This window comes from Sus scrofa, chromosome 15, assembly GCF_054392235.1.
Source record: "Sus scrofa isolate SSC_HxYL_T2T_F1_AM1 chromosome 15, Sscrofa_HxYL_maternal_Yorkshire_Landrace_v2.0, whole genome shotgun sequence".
Lineage (NCBI taxonomy): Eukaryota > Metazoa > Chordata > Mammalia > Artiodactyla > Suidae > Sus > Sus scrofa.
The window spans coordinates 115,779,569-115,798,057 of NC_139397.1; the positions used below are offsets into that span (position 1 = coordinate 115,779,569).

Genomic DNA, 18,489 nt, shown 5'->3' on the forward strand with positions numbered 1-18,489 from the left:
TACGGATCTGGCGTCGTCCCTACAGTGGCTTGGGTCTCTGCCATGATGCGGGTTCAGTCCCTGGCCTGGGAACTTCCATGTGCCACAAAAAAAAGAAAAAAAAAAAAAAAGATAGAGAATGCAATATGAGATCGATGTTCTTCAGAGTTTGTTACAGTTTGTAGACAAGGCACTTTTTCTGTTGGGTGTTTTTTTTTTTTTTTTTTTTTTTTTTTTTTTTGCTGCTATGGCCTTGTTATCTAGATATTGTTAGGGTACAATGTCATAATAATTTCAGGATGCTAAGACTTTTTTGTAATTTGCCAATTTCTTGGACAAATCACTTGCCTACTTGATGTGTTTTTTAATACATCTCAATGTATGATAAAAGTATGAGTATGTAGATATTATGCCATTGGATAGACAGCATTGCCTTATTTTAATCAGCTTTGAAAAATAACTGTTTCCTAGGAGTTCCCTGGTCGCTCAGTGTGTTAAGGATCTGGTGTTTTCACTGCTGTGCTTGGGTCACTGCTGTGATGCAGGTTCGATCCCTGGCCTGGGGTCTTTTATAAGCCGTGGGCACGGCCAAACCAAAATAACTACTTCCTTTTCTATGGGATTAGTGATGAACATAAGCAAGGGTGTTTTTTTCACTATTAGCATAATTCCTAAAAAGTGAGAGTTTATCTTAATTTACAAGGTTTTTATTTAAGAACTAAGAGAAACTTTTTTTCTCTATTGAACTCAGACTATGAAATATGCATCGTACAAAACTTATAAAATCTTTCTCATGCATATTCCATCTGTCCTTGTGCTATTGTTATTTTTGTGGGTTATTTTTGTTTTGTGTAATTTATGTATTATGTATTCATATATATTCTTTTGTTCCTATTATAGTGTATACATCTTTGCAGTTAACTAAGAAGAGTTTTAAGAGTAGTTCTTTTTTGGCATATGCTTAATGTTACTGATTTGAGGCTTAATACTTGTTATTGGTTAATGTAGTTAATTATATTATGGTGTTAATGAGAATGGGTCGTGATTTCGGTCAAATCGATTACTACTCCTTACTGAATATTTGTAATTAGGAAATGACTCTTTCTCTGAGTGGATGCAATCTCATGCTGGAATGCATGGCTTAGTGACTAGATTTCAGCTCTGGCTTGTCTCTTCAGCTGCACAACTGTATATGTTAGCCCTGTGTTGAATTAACTTGAACTATTTCGTTTGTACTGTTTGCCTCAGATTGTACCCGTAACACTGCCAAATCAGTTAGCTTAGTTTTCCTCTTGGCCATAAGTAGGTTGGAATAGATGAGAAACTTCATTATCACTACCTATCTTAAATACCATTTAGTGGGAAATAACTCAAAAACACATAACATGCAGCTTACAGATATGGGGCAGTAGAGGATGATGTGGTGATTCAGAAATAGTGCTTTTTTTTTTTTTTTTTGCCTTTTCTAGGGCTGCTCCCACGGCATGTGGAAGTTCCCAGGCTAAGGGTCTAATCAGAGCTGTAGCCACCAGCCTACGCCAGAGCCACAGCCACAGCAACTCGGGACCCGAGCCGCATCTGCAACCTATACCACAGCTCATGGCAACGCCGGATCCCCAACCCACTGAGCAAGGCCAGGGATCAAACCCGCAACCTCATGGTTCCTAGTCAGACTCGTTAACCACTGAGCCACGACGGGAACTCCAAAATAGTGCTTTTTGTATGATCTAAGAATAGCATTGTTATTAGCCATCTGGAAAGGAAATACAGTAATACTGAAATTTCAATCTTTGTTTTTTAATTTACTTTCTTCTATATTAATATACTTTATATTTTCTTTTTTGGCTGCACTTGTGGCATATGGAAGTTCCTGGGCCAGGGATCAAATCCAAGCTGCAGCTGTGACCTATGTCACAGCTGTGGCAAAGCCAGATCCTTAACCAACTGTGCCACATTGGGAACTCCTATTTTAATGTACTTTAAATAAATAAGTAAAAAAGTTTTTTCTTCTCACATGTATTTTTTTCTTTTATATATGCAGTTTTTTAAAACTCTTTAATCTTCTAGTTATGTTGGTTTTAGCTCTCCATATTTATGGAACCAAAGTGTTTTCATTTATTTGATGGGGAAACATAATAGTGTTTAAATAATTTGATAGGATTTTTAGAGGGAAAACATTCAGTATTTTGACAACATTAAGTGGTTAATTTTAATCACATAAAGGATTATCTTTTCATTTCAAATAACAAGTCCATCTAAAAATCATCTAAATATGTAATTTGCTTCATTTTTCATTTTTTAAAAAGTGCTTTTTGAGCACTTAACTGTATTCCAAGCATTGTTCTAAGCTTTATAATTCTTTTTTTTTTTTTTTTTTTTTGTCTTTTGTCTTTTTTGTTGTTGTTGTTGCTATTTCTTGGGCCGCTCCCGCGGCATATGGAGGTTCCCAGGCTAGGGGTTGAATCGGAGCTGTAGTCACCGGCCTACGCCAGAGCCACAGCAACTCGGGATCCGAGCCGCGTCTGCAACCTACACCACAGCTCACGGCAATGCCGGATCCTTAACCCACTGAGCAAGGGCAGGGATCGAACCTGCAACCTCATGGTTCCTAGTCGGATTCGTTAACCACTGCGCCACGACGGGAACTCCAAGCTTTATAATTCTTAATTTGACAGTTTTAGAGGGAAAATATTATCACGAAAAAATGCCCAACACCTATTAAGTGACCAAAAAAGCAAGCTACAAAATTGTATATGGGAAGTTACTTTGTGGCACAGTGGGCTTAGGATCCGGTGTCACAGCTGTGGTACAGGTTGCAACTACAACCGTAGATTTGATCCCTGGCCCAGGAACTCTGCATGTCTTGGGTGCAGGGAAAAAAAAAACAAAGCAAAAATTATGTATGGTATCATTCCAGTATGTATTTAGTCTATGCAGAGAAAAATAAAATTTACGTGTAGACAATAATTATCTTTTGGGAAGAGGTGGTGGAATTATGGAGGACTTTTCTTCTTCTTTTACATTTTGTATTTGGTCATGTTTGGAGTTTTTAGATGGGGCCTGTTATTTGTAATTAGAATAAAACTTGTAAAATATATAGGAGTATAAAACATTTAGTCTTCTGTGTGTCTGTTTGTATATGGGAATACACACATACATTTTTACAAAACTGGAATCTTTCTTTAAATATAAACATGTATCTTTTGTATGTTTATGTAATGCTAACATTTTACTACTCTTCAGTTGCTAATCATTTAAACTGTTTCAAAAAAAAATTTTATATATATAATTTCCGTGAACATCTTTATACATATACTTGCATGCAGTTCTGATTATTTCATTAGAATAGATTCTTAGCAGAATGACTTAGTCAAAAAGTAAGTAGACACTTAGAGTTCCTTCTGTGGTGCAGTGGGTTGGGAATTCGATTGCAGAGGTTCCTATCGCTATGGAGGCAAGGGTTTGATTCCTGGCCTTGTGAAATGGATTGTGGGATCTGGCATTGCCACACCAATGGTGTGGATTGCAGCTGTGGCTCAGATTCAGTCCCTGGCTCAGGAACTTCCATATGCCAAGGATGTGGTCATAAATATATATATATATACTTTGTAAGGATCTTGGTAAATATTTCCAAGTTATTTCTCAGAAAAATTTTTACCAATTTCCTGTGTGTAGCAGTTAATCAACTCACTAAACTCTGAACATTATTAGGCTTGTTAATTTTGGATTTCATTTATTAATATATATATTTTTGTAAGAAATGTGTTGGAGTTCCTATCCTGGCACAGCGGAAACAAATCCGACTAGGAACTATGAGGTTGAGGTTCAATCCCTGACCTGGCTTGGTGGGTTAAGGATCCGGCATTGCTATGAGCCGTGGTGTAGATTGCAGACTCGGTTCAGATCTTCGGTTTGCTATGGCTGTGGCGTAGGCTGGCAGCTACAGCTCCGATTAGACCCCTATCCTGGAGACCTCCATATGCCATGGGTGTGGCCCTAAAAAGACAAAAGACAAAAAAAAAAAAAAAAAAAAAGGAAGAAAGAAATGTGTCAATTCAGGTGGTGCTGATCATGGTGATGAGGGAGGAAGGATGATACTGATGGGATTCTGTTTTTACAATTGATATTCTGAAAATAATGTGGAGACTAGATAAGACTTTTCATTTATATATTTATATTTTTAGGCAATTCTGTCTTGAGCTAAATGGACTTGCTGTCAAACTTCAGGTAATATTTTATTTAAGTTAAAGGTTTAATTGAAAGTTCTGATTTTTTCTATTTTTGTAAATTAATATGCTTTCAAAGACTTACCCAAGATTTTCTAGGATTTTACATGAAATGTAGCAACCCAAATGATAAACTTTTTCATTATTATTTTATATATTAATAAATACAACAATTTTTAACAGAGTGAATGCCATCCAGATACATGTACTCAGATGACAGCAACTGAACAATGGATTTTTCTTTGTGCAGCTCACAAAACTCCAAAAGAGGTGAGAATTTATGAAATAGAATGACAAATATAATAACCTAGATCTCTTCAAGACAGCAATAAATTTTTAGAGTTTTATTTTACTTTGCCATTTGGTTTAGAATTCTTTGCTGCAAGGTTATTGCTACAATGCTATTTTATGATTTCTTTTGATTTATATGCATATTCATTATTATTTTTTAAAGTTTTTTGTCTATACTTGTACCATGCAGAAGTTCCTGGGCCAGGATGGAACCCATGCCACAACCAGATTCTTAACCTGCTGAGCTGCCAGGGAACTCCTGATTAATATCTTTTTTTTTTTTTTTTTTTTTGGTTGTTGTTGTTGTTATTGTTGCTATTTCTTGGGCCGCTCCCGCGGCATATGGAGGTTCCCAGGCTAGGGGTTGAATCGGAGTTGTAGCCACCGGCCTACGCCAGAGCCACAGCAACGCGGGATCCGAGCCACGTCTGCAACCTACACCACAGCTCACGGCAACGCCGGATCGTTAACCCACTGAGCAAGGGCAGGGACCGAACCCGCAACCTCATGGTTCCTAGTCGGATTCGTTAACCACTGCGCCACGACGGGAACTCCTGATTAGTATCTTTTAAGAAAATTTTAATTGAAGTGTCATTGACCTACACTGTGTTAGTTTCAGGTGTACAACATAGTGATTTGGTATTTCTATACATTACAAAAGAGCACCATGATTAGTTGTCATCTGTCACCAAATAAAGTTATGACAATTTTTTTTTTTTTTTTTTTTTTTGTATTTTTGTCTTTTTCAGGGCCGCACCCGCAGCATATGGAGGTTCCCAGGCTAGGGGTCCAGTAGGAGCTGTTGCTGCCAGCCTATGCCAGAGCCACAGCAAGGCCAGATCCGACCTGCGTCTTCAACCTACACCACAACTCACAGCAATGCCGGATCCTCAACACACTGAGCGAGGCCAGGACTCGAACCCACAACCTCATGGTTCCTAGTTGGATTCGTTTTTCCGATGCACCACGACAGGAATTCCTTGACAAAATTATTAATGACATTCCTCATACCATACATTTCATCCCTGCAACTCATTCATTTTTTTTATTTTTTGGCCACACCTTTGGTACGTGGAAGTTCCCAGGCCAGGGGTTGAACCTGTGCCGCAGCAGTGACTCAAAGTGCTCTAGTAACAACACCAGATCCTTATTAACCCACTGTGCCACTTCAGGTAGTGTTTTAGGGAAACTAAAATATATAGGGGAACTCCTATACCTCTTAAGTTCTTCTTTACTTATTTCACTCATTCTCACCTCCCTCTGGCAGCCAGTTTTGTTCTTTGTATCTTTGATTCTGCTTTTATTTTATTCATTTGTTTGGTTTTTCAGATTCTACATATGAGTGAAATCATGTGGATTTGTCTTTCTCTGACTTATTTCACTTAGCATAGGACTCTCTAGGTCCATCTGTGTTGTTAAAAATGACAGGATTTCATTCTTTTTTTTTTTTTTTTTTTGTCTTTTTGCCATTTCTTGGGCCACTCCTGCAGCACATGGAGGTTCCCAGGCTAGGGGTCTAATCGGAGCTGTAGCCGCCAGCCTACGCCAAAGCCACAGCAACACGGGCCAGGCTGCGTCTGTGACCTACACCACAGCTCATGGCAACGCCGGATCGTTAACCAATTGAACAAGGGCAGGGATCAAACCCACAACCTCATGGTTCCTAGTCGGGTTCATTAACCACTGCACCACGATGGGAACTCCAGGATTTCATTCTTTTTTATGCCTGAATAATATTTCATTTTGTATATATAATACATCTTCTTTATTTGTTCATCTGTCAGTGGATGGGTACCTTGCATCCATACCTAAGCTACTGTAAATAATGCTGCAGTGAACATAGGCGTACATATAATCTGTTCAAATTATTGTTTTTTGTTTTCTTTAGCAAAATACCCAGGAGGGGAATTGCTGGGTTGTATGGCAGTTCTATTTTTAATTTTTTTGAGGAACCTCTATGCTATTTTCTAGAGCAGTTGTACCAATTTACATTCCCTCCAACAGTTCATGAGGGTTCCCTTTCTCATTAGTATTTTTGTTTGTTGTCTTTTTGATAGTGGTCATTCTGACAAGTGTGACATGGTATCTCATTGTGGTTTGATTTGCATTTCCTTAATGATTAGTGATGTTGAGCACCTTTTCATATGTCTGTTGGCCATCTTTAATGTCTTCTTTGGGAAAATGTTCAGGTCCTCTGCCCATGTTTTTAATCCACTTGTTAAAGAGCATACTGCCTATGTTTTCTTCTTGGATTTTTATGGTTTCCCATCTTACATTTAAGTCTTAAATCCATTTTGAGTTTATGATGTAAGAAAGTAGTTAAGTTTGGGAGTTCCTGTTGTGGCTCAGCAGGTTAAGGACCTGATGTTGTCTCTGTGAGAATGTGGGTTTGATCCCTGACCTTCCTCAGTGGGCTAAGATCCAGTGTTGCTGCAAGCTGTGGCATAGGTCACAGATGCAGCTTAGATTTGGTGTGGCTGTGGCTGAGGTGTAGGCTGGCAGCTATGGCTCAGATTTGACCCCTGGCCCCAGGACCTTCCATATGCTGCAGGTGTGGCCATTAAAAAAAAAAAAAGATTGATATCATTCATGATGTTACTTTTTTGAGTTAATAAATTGAAGCAGTATTAAGGTTGTGTATCATTCTACAGCTGGGAAAATCATAGCAGTTTCATTAATAATTTACTAAGTTGGCCACATAGTGTAGTAAATGATGTGAAACTGAATCAAAAAAGCGAGTTTCAGAGTTCTCGTTGTGGCTCAGCAGGAATGAACCCGACTAGTATCCACGAGGATGCCGGTTCGATCTTGGCCTCACTTAATGGGTTAAGGATCTGGCATTGCCATGAGCTGTGGTGTAGGTTGCAAACTTGGCTTGGATCTGGTGTGGCTGTGGTGTAGGCCAGCAGCTGCAGCTCCAATTCAGCCCCTAGCCTGTGAACTCCCATATGCAGTGAGTGCAGCTCTAAAAAGCAAACAAACAAACAAAAAATGAGTTTCATTTTGGCAAATAGTTAAAGATGCATTATTCTCACTTTAGAGTGGAAAAGCCATCCAGTTTGTGATGTATTGTGAAATTTATATATACTGTCATCCCTGTATCCACTTTTTTCTTGGTTAATGTTAAATGTAAGATGGAATAATCATCAGCATTAGACCCTGTGAATAAGTCTTAAAATCATAACATTACTTGCTGAAGACTAGCTCCATTCAATTGTCCGTGTGTCAAGGAGTGATAGTTGTATAGAATGGGACTACTATAAAAATACAAACAGAAGAATTTTTTTTTTTTTTTTTTTTTTTTTGCTTTTTAGGGCGACACCCACAGCATATGGAGGTTCCCAGGCTAAAGGTCCAATTGGAGCTACAACTGCCGGCCTACACAGCCATAGCAACATCAGATCCGAACCATGTCTGCAAACTACACCACAGCTCACGGCAATGCCTGATCCTCAACCCACTGTGTGAGGCCAGGGATTGAACCTGCAACCTCATGGTTCCTAGTTGGATTCATTTCTGCTGCACCATGACGGGAACTCCTAAAAGAAAATTTTGAAAGGATACTTTTTGAATTCTTTTGGAGTAATTGTGCATAGTTAGGAATGGGAATAATTCCACCTGACAGGTTAGTAGCTAAGAAAGTTGCCCCTGGTGTTCCTGTCATGGCTCAGTGGTTAACTAACCTGACTAATATCCATGAGGACTCGGGTTTGATCCCTGGCCTCACTCAGTTGGTTAAGGAACTGGTGTTGCAGTGAGCTGTGGTGTAGGTTGCAGACTCGGCTCGGATCTGGTGTTGCTGTGGCTGTGGCTATGGCATAGGTTAGTAGCTACAGCTCCAATTTGATCCCTAGCCTGGGAACCTCTATGTGTTGTGGGTGTGGCCCTGAAAAGAAAAAAAAACAAACAAAAAAAAGAAAGTTGCTCTTATGAAGTAAAAGCATTGGCAGATTCTGAAATGGAAGAGGCAGAGTACTGAGCACTGGTGATGTTTGACTCATGATTCTCGAGAATTCTTTAATTCTCGCATCGCAGCAAATAGAGTTAATTATATAAATAGTGATTATAAGCAAAGAAGGAAGGTTATAACTTGTTACTGTCTGCTAGCCCTTTCAGTCACATGCAGATTGTGATTACTTGCAGTAGCATTATGAACATATATTTGGTAAATATAATTTATAAAAGTTTGAACACATTACTTACTATTTTGTAACATATTTTGCCAACTTTTTACTGTTGCACATGATGCAGAGTAGAATCAATTAACTGGAAATTAACTAGGGGGAGGTGGAGGAAAGTAGCTTAAGACAAGGGAAAATTCTTCCTCTAATTCAGAAAAAAAAAAAAAGAAAAATTTCAGAAACCAATTAAATATCTGAAATTATGCTGTCTGATACAGTAGCCATGAAACTACATGGCCATGGAGTACTTAATGTGGGTAGTCCAAATTGAGATAGGTTTTTTGTTTGTTTCTTTCTTTTTTCTGGCTGCACCAGTGGCATATGGAAGTTTCAGGCTAGGAGTCAAATTGGAGCTACAGCTGCCGGCCTATGCCACACAACTTGGGATCTTTAACCCACTGAATGATGCCAGGGATTGAACCCGCATCCTCATGGATACTGGTTGGGTTTGAAACCCACTGAGCCACAACGGAAACTCTTGAGTTGTGTTTTTTAAGTGTAAAATACACCAATTTCAAAAACTGAGTACAAAACGACAAAGCATCTCATTAAAAAATAACTGCATATCTACATACAAAAGAGTAAATTTAGACCCCTGTCTCACACCATATTAAAAAAAAAAAATCTCAAAATGGATCAAAGACTTAAATGTAAGCGCTAAAATTGTAAAACTTGGGAAAAAACATAGTTGTAAGGAATTCCCGTTTTGGCACAGCAGAAATGAATCTGACTAGTAACCATGAGGTTGCAAGTTCAATCCCTGGTCTCTATCAGTGGGTTAAGGATCCAGCGTTGCCGTGAGCTGTGGTGCAGGTGGCAGATGTGGCTCGTATCCTGTGTTGCTGTGTCTGTGGTGTAGGCCAGCAGCTGTAGCTCTGATTCTGACCCTAGCCTGGGAACCTCCATATGCTGCGGGTGCAGCCCTAAAAAACAAAACAAACAAACAAAAGTAAATTTTCATGACCTCGGTAGTGATTTCTGAGATATAACACTCGAAAGCACAAACAGGAAGAAAATGTAGATAAGCCAGATTTCACCAAAATTGAAAATGTTTGCACTTTAAAGGGAAAGGGAAAAGACAGTATTGTAATGAGAGGAAATATTTTGGTAAAACATATCTCTGATAAGAGTCTAGGATCCAGAAAACATGAAGAACTATCACAAAGCAACTAAAAGACAGCCTAGGAGTTCCCATTGTGGCTCAGTGGTTAACGAATCCGACTAGGAACCATGAGGTTGTGGGTTCGATCCCTGGCCTTGGTCAGTGGGTTAAGGCTCTGGCGTTGCTGTGAGCTGTGGTGTAGGTCACAGAGGTGACTCAGATCCTGCGTTGCTATGACTGTGGTATAGCCCGGCAGCTGCAGCTCGGATTCAGTCCCTTGCCTGGGAACTTCCACATGCCATGGGTGCAGCCCTAAAAAGACAAAAAAAACCCCCAATAAAACAAACAAAAAAAACACACAACAAAAATCTAAAAAGATTTTGATTTAAGAAAAAAGAAATTAATGAAATACTGATTCCTGTTGTACTTTTGATGAGCCTTGAAAACGTGTGAAGTGACACAGGAGCCTACATACTATTCCACTTTTATGAAATATCTAGAATAGGCAAATTCAAAGAAGATAGAAAATAGATTGTTGTTGCTTAGGGTTAGGGGGAAGAGAGAGTGAGGTGACTGCTAATTAGTACTTTTTGTTTCTTTTGGGGGTGATGAAAAATGTTCTGGAATGTAGTTGATAATGGTTGTATGATTTTATGAATACTGAATTTTGCATTTTATTTATGTTTATTTATTGTCTTTTTATGGTCATACCTGTGGCATATGGAAGTTCCCAGGCTAGGGCTTGAATTGGAACCACACCACAGCCACAGCAACATCAGATCTGAGCTGTATCTGCGACCTGTGCTGCAGTTGAGGCAATGCCGGATCCTTAACCTACTGAGTGAGGCCAGGGATCAAACCATTTTAAAAGAGAAACTTTATGGTATGTGAATTATATCTTAATATAAAAATACTCCAGAAGTTCCTGTTGTGGCACAGTAGAAATGAATCCAACTCTGAACCATGAGGTTTTGAGTTCGATCCCTGGCTTTGCTCAGTGGGTTAAGGATCTAGTATTGCTGTGAGCTGTGGTGTAGGTCACAGACACAGCTCGGATCCCGTGTTGCTGTGGCTGTGGCATAGGCCGGCGGCCATAGCTCGGATTAGACTCCTAGCCTGGGAACCTCCATGTGCCATGGGTGTGGCCCTAAAAAGGAAAAAAAAAAAAACCAAAAAAACACAACTCTACAAAAGCTCATTAGCAATTTTGATATCAATTACATGTTGAAATTATAATTTTGGCCATATAGAATTAAATAATACACATCATTGAAATTTATTTCATCTAGAGTTTTCGTGGTGCAATGCATTAAGGATTTGGTGTTGTCACTGCAGTGGAGTGGGTGGCTACTGTGGTCTGGGCACTTCCACATGCCTCAGCCATGGCCAAAAACATTTAATTTCATCTGTTTCTTTTTACTTTTTTAATATGCAAACTAGAAATTTTTAAATTAAAGACATAGCTTGCATTGTGTTTCCATTGGACAGTGCTGATATAAAGTTTGTAAAAATGGAAGTTCCTGTCATGGCTCAGTGGTAACGAACTCAGCTGGTATCTATGAGGACACAGGTTCGATTCCCTGGCCTCTCTCAAGTAGGTTAAGGATCTGGCGTTGCCACGAGCTACACTGTAAGCTGCAGACATGGCTCGGATCTGGTGTTGCTGTGACTGTCATGTAGGCTGGCAGCTATAGCTCCGACTCAACCCCTAGCCTGGCAACTTCCCTGTGCAGTGGGTAGGGCCCTAAAAAGCAACCCCCCTAAAAAAAGATTGTAAAAATGTCCCATGGTACACTCAAATAACCAATATGAATGAGAAACACAGTGAGCTGGGATATTTGTTTTTGACCAAATCACTTGTAATCAAATATATACTTCTTTCAGTAAAACTGCTCCTGGTACTGTTTTAGGTATTGAGTCTACTAGCCATAAATTCCTATGGACATACAGTTAGGAAAATACAGTTTTTTGGTTTAGAAGACAGCTATGCTCACCACTATACCTGCAGTGCCATTTTTTTGGTTTAAATAATCTTTATGTACTTGCCATGTACTATAATAAGCCACATTTAGCAGTTTTTATATTTGTAAATACCAGTTTCATTCTCAACACTGGAAAAACATTCTAAGAATTTCTTGTGGCACAGCGGGTTAATGATCTGGCGTTGTCACTGCAGCAGCTCAGGAACATCCACATGCCACAGGCATGACCAAAAAGAAAAAAAAGAAAAATATTCTAATTACTGGGTAGAGCTAGAGTCATTTTTATTCCTTTAGTTCATTTTTTTGTTCCTTGCTTCCCTGGTTCCTTCCCAGTCTTCCTTTCTTTTGATGCTTCTTCTGCTCTGCCCCCATAAAAACTGAGTGAGGAGAATTGCAGTTTGATTTTTGTTTTAATAAATTTGCTGATTTGTCATGAGAAAATAGATTTCATTGTTTCTAATAAATGGAATAGGATAAGACAGGTTTATTAAAGAAACTACAGATTTTGCATTAAATTTAAAGGAGAGGTTCAAGGAGAAAATTTTTTACAGAGCTGCTAGATTAGTAACAGGGTACCAGTGACATACTAAAGCATGCTTCTTAGGATGTAGGAAGGCAGTGATCTCTGGAGGTATTTGTGAAGAGGGAAGCTTCTGGGCCACTTGGTAAAGTATAAATCAGTGGACTAGAATCGATATATCTGGGTTGTGGTTTTTGAGTCCTTTTTCCTAACTCTATGATCTTGTATAAATCACTGACCATTAGTCAAGGGTAGTCCCTGTTTTGCTCATCATTCTTCATGGGTCTCCCTTTCATGCTTTCGCTTTGGGATATTTCTGTACTTGCTTACTTGAATCTTTGTGATGTGGAGTCAGCCTCATCTTAGATTTCATGCCTAAAGAGCAGATTCCTACGTTGGACTGCTTGTTTTTGAAGTATTCCTTATTCTTGCCTATAGATTTTTTTAAGATCTGAGAAGTAGAGACCTTTGCACACTCTGCAAACTAACCAGCCTCAGTTTCCTTATTTGTAAAGGCAAAGGGTTAGATTAGATGATCAGGTGTTCTCAGCTCTAAGCATTGGTTTCTTCTAGGTGCAAAATTGAGAGTGAGAAATTGGGAGATTGATTCACTTATCTTCTAGCAGGCCAGGTATTATAGTTGAAGGGGGTAATAAGGCCTCATTTATCTATTTGTCTGTGGTTGTACCTGCCCAGGTATTATAGTTGAAGGGGGTAATAAGGCCTCATTTATCTATTTGTCTGTGGTTGTACCTGCCCATGTGGGAGTTCCCAGGCCAGGGTTCAAACTTGTGCCACAGTGGCTACCTGAGCCACAGCGGTGACAACACCAGATCTTTAACCCACTGCGCCATAATAGGACTTAAGTAAGGCCATTTTTTTAATGACCGTTTCTATGGCATACAAAATTTCTCAGGCCAAGGATTGAATCTAGACTGTAGCTGCGACCTACTCCACGGCTGTGGCAATGCCAGATCCTTTAACCCACTGCACTCGCCTTGAGGATAGAACCTGTGCCTCTGCAGTGATCCGAGCCACTGCAGTTGGATTCTTAACCGGTTGTGCCACAGTGGGAACTCCATTAAGGCCTTATTTATTGAAATAACATTGAATTTTATAGTCATTCTGATATTGTAAGGGATTTTTTCTCAGAATTTGCTCAGGTTTTTGAAATAAGACTCCTATGTGATAAATATACCTAATTTTAGAGTTAGAACTCCTTGTTGATGCATTTTTATGTCCCTTCTTTTATAGTGTCCTGCCATAGACTATACTAGACACACACTTGATGGTGCTGCATGTCTTCTGAATAGCAATAAATATTTTCCCAGCAGGTAAACAAAACTTTTAAACACGGTGAAAAACTTTTTGAATTTTATTTTAAAACTTGATATTTTTAAAACTAAAACTGGTTTGTTCATTCATTCATTGTGTTCTTTAAACCTTTTTTTTTTTTTTTTTTTAACTTGGTGGCTTGTTCAAAATTATTCAAGTTTTGAAATTAGTGTTATGGTTAAACTAAAGGCATTGGGACTCAGCTTCTAAAGCTCACAGGCGAGTTCAGTCAAAGGTAGTCCCTGCCGCTATGCGTTATTTTCAGGCTTCTGGGATATTTACATGCTTGCTTACCTGAATCTTTGTGATAGAGTGAGCCTCCTCTTAGACAGTATGCCTGAAGACTTTGCAAAGTTGGACTGCTTATTTTTCAAGGAGTCCTTATTCTTGCCTCCAGACTTTTAAGATCTGGGAGGAAACCTGTGTATACCTAATATTCTATTGGTGAAATTCATGACTGTCCTTTTATTCTGTTAAAGTATTTGTTACCAGGTCGTAGATTTGGAGACTTCTCCCCCCATATATCACTAACTTCAAAGAGCTCATATAAAATGTGTAAAAATAATGGTTTTTTTTTTTTTTTGGCATTGTCCAAAAATTCTGTTTTATTCTTTAATGGAAAAAAAGCCATTATCAGTATCCTATATATATTTTTTTAAAAATCAGAAATATGTAGGCAGTTTTCACTTCTCATGTGCAAAAAAGAAGAATCAAGCTCTATAGAATAATTCCTTTCAATAGTTTTAATCAATTCTAGTGTACAAAGTATTAATGTCGTAAGCATGTTTTAGTAAGTTTTGATTGGTCAGGATTTGTTTTATTTGCATTAAACTTTAACAGAGTTTCAGAACTGAATTTCTTAGGTACTGTGGTTAGGTAGAAAGAGCACTGGCCCAATTGCCACAAGCTGTGGCGTAGGTCACAAATGTGGCTTGCATCTAGTATTGCTGTGGCTGTGGCATAGGCCGGCAGCTGCAGTTTCAGTTTGACCCCTAGCCTGGGAACCTCCGTATGCTGTGGATGAGGCCTTAAAAAAAAATAGAAAGAGTACTGGCTCAAGAATGAGGAACAGGGGTTTCAGTCCTACCCTTGCCACATACTACTAACATTGTGACCTTGGACTGGTCACTTACTTTCCCTGAAGTCAGCTTCCGCACTCGTGAATTGAAAAGATTGGACTATATTATTCCTAAGATCTCTCCAGATCTATGATTTCTGATTTCTATTTCTAGGGTTAGCATAAAGGAATCATCCGTAGCAAAACTAGGATCTGTATGCCGTAGGATCTACAGAATATTTTCACATGCTTATTTTCATCACCGGCAGATTTTTGATGAATATGAAGTAAGTATATTTCACTAATTGTCCTGATACATTCTTATCAGAATGACAATAATATATGTTGATATTATGTCTCATTTGTTTGATTTTGAATAGTAAATTAAAATAACATTTTTTTCTTCTCTACAGAATGAAACATTTTTGTGTCATCGATTTACTAAATTTGTGATGAAATATAATTTGATGTCCAAGGATAACCTGATTGTACCAATTTTAGAAGAGGAAGTTCAGAATTCAGTTTCTGGGGAAAGTGAAGCATGAAAGGAATCATATAGAAAAAATGTACTGATCACATAATTAACATTAATTATGTACTGTATATATGTCATTTTAGACACATCAATCATGTATCCATACTATAGCTTCTTTGTTTAGTATAGGTTTTTGTATGCTGAGTGTTGCCTTTTAAAATGAGAAATACTTTTTAAGTTATTCATGAGCTGTATATTCACTGGTGTGGCACTCATGGTTTTTAAATAAGATTAGTATTATCTGTTTATAATGCCTGTTAATAAAAGAATTTACAGTTTGGTAAAATTGCTGCTAAACAATCATTGGTTCACAATCCTCATCAAATAAACCCATCTATAAAAAGATGAGTGAGCTTAAGGTTTCACATAAGCCATTTACTAAAGAGATAGTAATGTTTTCCTTTGGTTTTATACCTGAGTTTAGATATCCTAGATAATTCTGTAGTACCTATATAGTTCAGTCTTAACTGTTAACTTTTCCAAACTGAGATAAAAGTGTTTTAAAATTCTGTTTATAGTTGTTGATATACATATATAATTATGTGTATATCCAAATGTAAATGCAAATGAAGCATTAGAGATACTTAAATAATCTTACTATGCTACATAAAGTGTATTCGAGACCAGCATACTTGGAAAGGATTTACCTTTCTCCACAGTGGACTGTTACATACAAGGTGATGGTAATGATAAAAGTGTATAAATGATGTTCCCACCAGAAACCTGCCCTGTCCTTCCCCTTTCTTCATTTCCCTTAACTCCCTCCCCAAACTACATTGAGCTGAGAAGCTTTTCACCAGACTGTGATTTAGTGGTGGCTTAGACCTATTTATATTTGTATTAATTGCTTACAGATGATACCTCATATTAGCAATTACATTACACTACAGGAAATATGTAGGCATAGGCTCTTGCTTATCTTGGCTTTGTGAAATTGTTCTAACTACTTGGAAAACAGTCTTTAAAATAATTTGACTCTTCCTGTTAGTAATCTTTTCATCTAATCATCTAGGCAGCATTTAAATAGATTTGAAAAATATTGTAGTATTTATTTTACTTCCCTTCCCCACAAAGTTTATGTTTGAATTATATGCACATGTGAGATTTTTTGCAATAATTCACAGCTTCCAAAGGTGGTATTGTATGCTCATACATTTTTTGGACTTTGTTATAATTCAGTGTCTTAAGGATTCAACCTCAGATTTTACAATCTTGTCTACCAAGACTGCAATTTTTAAAAAGCACTGGAGGTCTTATTGTTAAACTGGTTGTAATGAGGCACTAAGGGTAAAAAAAATTGTACGTGTAGTGAAAAAAATATTTAAATCCATCTTTTGAACAGAGTTTAACATAAGGAACTTATTTTTCATTTAAATGGGTTATTTTGAAATGAAGATTAACATGTAGTCATCTTGATTTTTTTATCCAAATTGGAGGAAAAATTTATACCATATTATGAGACAAGTGTGTACAGCAAAATGTGGGCAGTGGTAGCATCCTAAGAGTTTGTATATATATTTATGCCTTCCCAGTCCTGCCAGTATATTTGGCTTTGAACAGTGCTATCCCCACAGCCAATCATTACGTTACCCCAGCCCACAACTATCTTTTCTATCTTTTATGTTCACAGTGAAAGGAATGTTGACTTTGAAATTATGCATTTATATTAATGTCACTGAACCAATGGGAATAGTAATTTTTACACAAACTTGCTAAATATTGAGAGACTAAACTACTAAGTTAATAAATTATATATAGCAATATAGCTATTCTTTCTAGACCATGTCTCACAATGAATTTCTGTTGCTTGACTATTTTCTTAGTGAACATTTGAACTAAGGCAGTGGCTGGGATTGGTGATCTGGCTAGTAAGTATTTTGAAACATACTTTGAATAATATGACTTGGTGTTGATGGGGAAATAAAATATGATTTTTTTTCTTACTTATTCCATCTTCCCTGTACTATGTGTTTGGAATTGATCATAAAAAAAAAAAAAAATCCCCCAAAGAAAACATCAGTTTGTAGTCTTGCTTTTGTATTCGTATTGACATCTCATTCATACTCTTGAACTCTAAAAGTTGACTCACTTCATTAGGTAAGGCCTAAATGATACAGTTTTTCCTTAATACTGTTTATAGCATTTTGATATATACACGTATGTATCTAAGTGGTATTAAAAAAGCTGATAAGCCTGGCAAACCATCGCTCTGAGAATAGAAAAGCCAGTACATCCTGCTGTATAGCACTGGGAACTATATCTAGTCACTTATTATGGAGCATAATAATCTGAGAAAAAAGAATGTATACATGTATGTGTGACAGGGTCACCTTGCTGTACAGTAGAAAATTGACAAAATACTGTAACCAGATATAATGGAAAAAATTAAAATAATTATAAAAAAATCTAAAAGTACAATAAGGAAGTTAGGCTCCACTTTTCGTTGGCACTATACAATATAGATCCAAAAGTTTAATTTTTCTTTTCCATAAAATTATTTTGACAAATTCTTCTTCTCCCATCATATCTGAGAATGTAACATTTTTAAATAATTTATGTTCCCATAAGTATAATTCTTTAGCATGTACATTTATTTTCTCTGACTTGAGGTGTTAAATCTGCATTTCTAGGGCAATTTTATATTTTTGTCTTTTTTAGGACCACACCCAATGGCATATGGAGGTTCGCAGGCTAGGGGTCAAATTGGAGCTGTAGCTCTTGGCCTAAGCCACAGCAATAGCATACCAGATCCGAGCTGCGTCTTCGACCCACACCACAGCTCACGGCAAGTCAGATCCTTAACCCACTGAGTGAGGCCACGGAACGAAGCTGTGTCCTTATGGATACCAGTCAGATTCATTTCTGCTGAGCCATGGCGGGAACTCCTCTAAGACAATTTCTTAAATTTTTAACTAGTTAATATTGCTATCAGGGAGTTCTCATTGTGGCGCAGTGGAAATGAATCTGACTAGGAACCATGAGGTTGTGGGTTCGATCCCTGGCCTTGCTCAGTGGGTTAAAGATCCGGCGTTGCTGTGAGCTGTAGTGTAGGTCGAAGACAGACTAGGATCTGGCGATGCTGTGGCTTTCAGTGTAGGCTGGCAGCAACAGCTCTGATTAGACCCCTAGCCTGGAAACCTCCATATGCTGCGGTTGCGGCCCTCAAAAGACAAAAGACTAAATAAAGTGCTTTACACACACACAAAAATTTTGCTATCAATAAAATTTAAAATTTGTGAAAGTGCATTGTTAACAAAACTGTTGTGGGAGTTCCCGTCGTG

The 18,489-nt window shown here is 37.9% G+C and overlaps 1 protein-coding gene and 1 long non-coding RNA gene across 4 annotated transcripts in view; both read left to right on the forward strand.

Annotated features, from left to right (window-relative positions):
- The window catches only part of MOB4 (MOB family member 4, phocein), a 29,388-nt gene extending 12,166 nt beyond the window's left edge, over positions 1-17,222 (forward strand). The window contains 5 exon segments of one of the 3 annotated variants that reach the window (NM_001032379.1): positions 4,164-4,206; positions 4,389-4,475; positions 13,536-13,615; positions 14,849-14,960; positions 15,087-16,985. In NM_001032379.1, the coding sequence (NP_001027551.1) occupies positions 4,164-4,206; positions 4,389-4,475; positions 13,536-13,615; positions 14,849-14,960; positions 15,087-15,218 (454 nt within the window). In that variant the 3' untranslated portion in view covers positions 15,219-16,985. 3 annotated transcript variants of the gene reach the window in all.
- On the forward strand, positions 8,464-12,010 carry LOC146396069 (uncharacterized). The gene is made up of 2 exons (XR_014830026.1): positions 8,464-10,588; positions 10,778-12,010. It is a non-coding gene; the product is annotated as an uncharacterized LOC146396069 (long non-coding RNA).
- Positions 17,223-18,489: the final 1,267 nt, after the last annotated feature.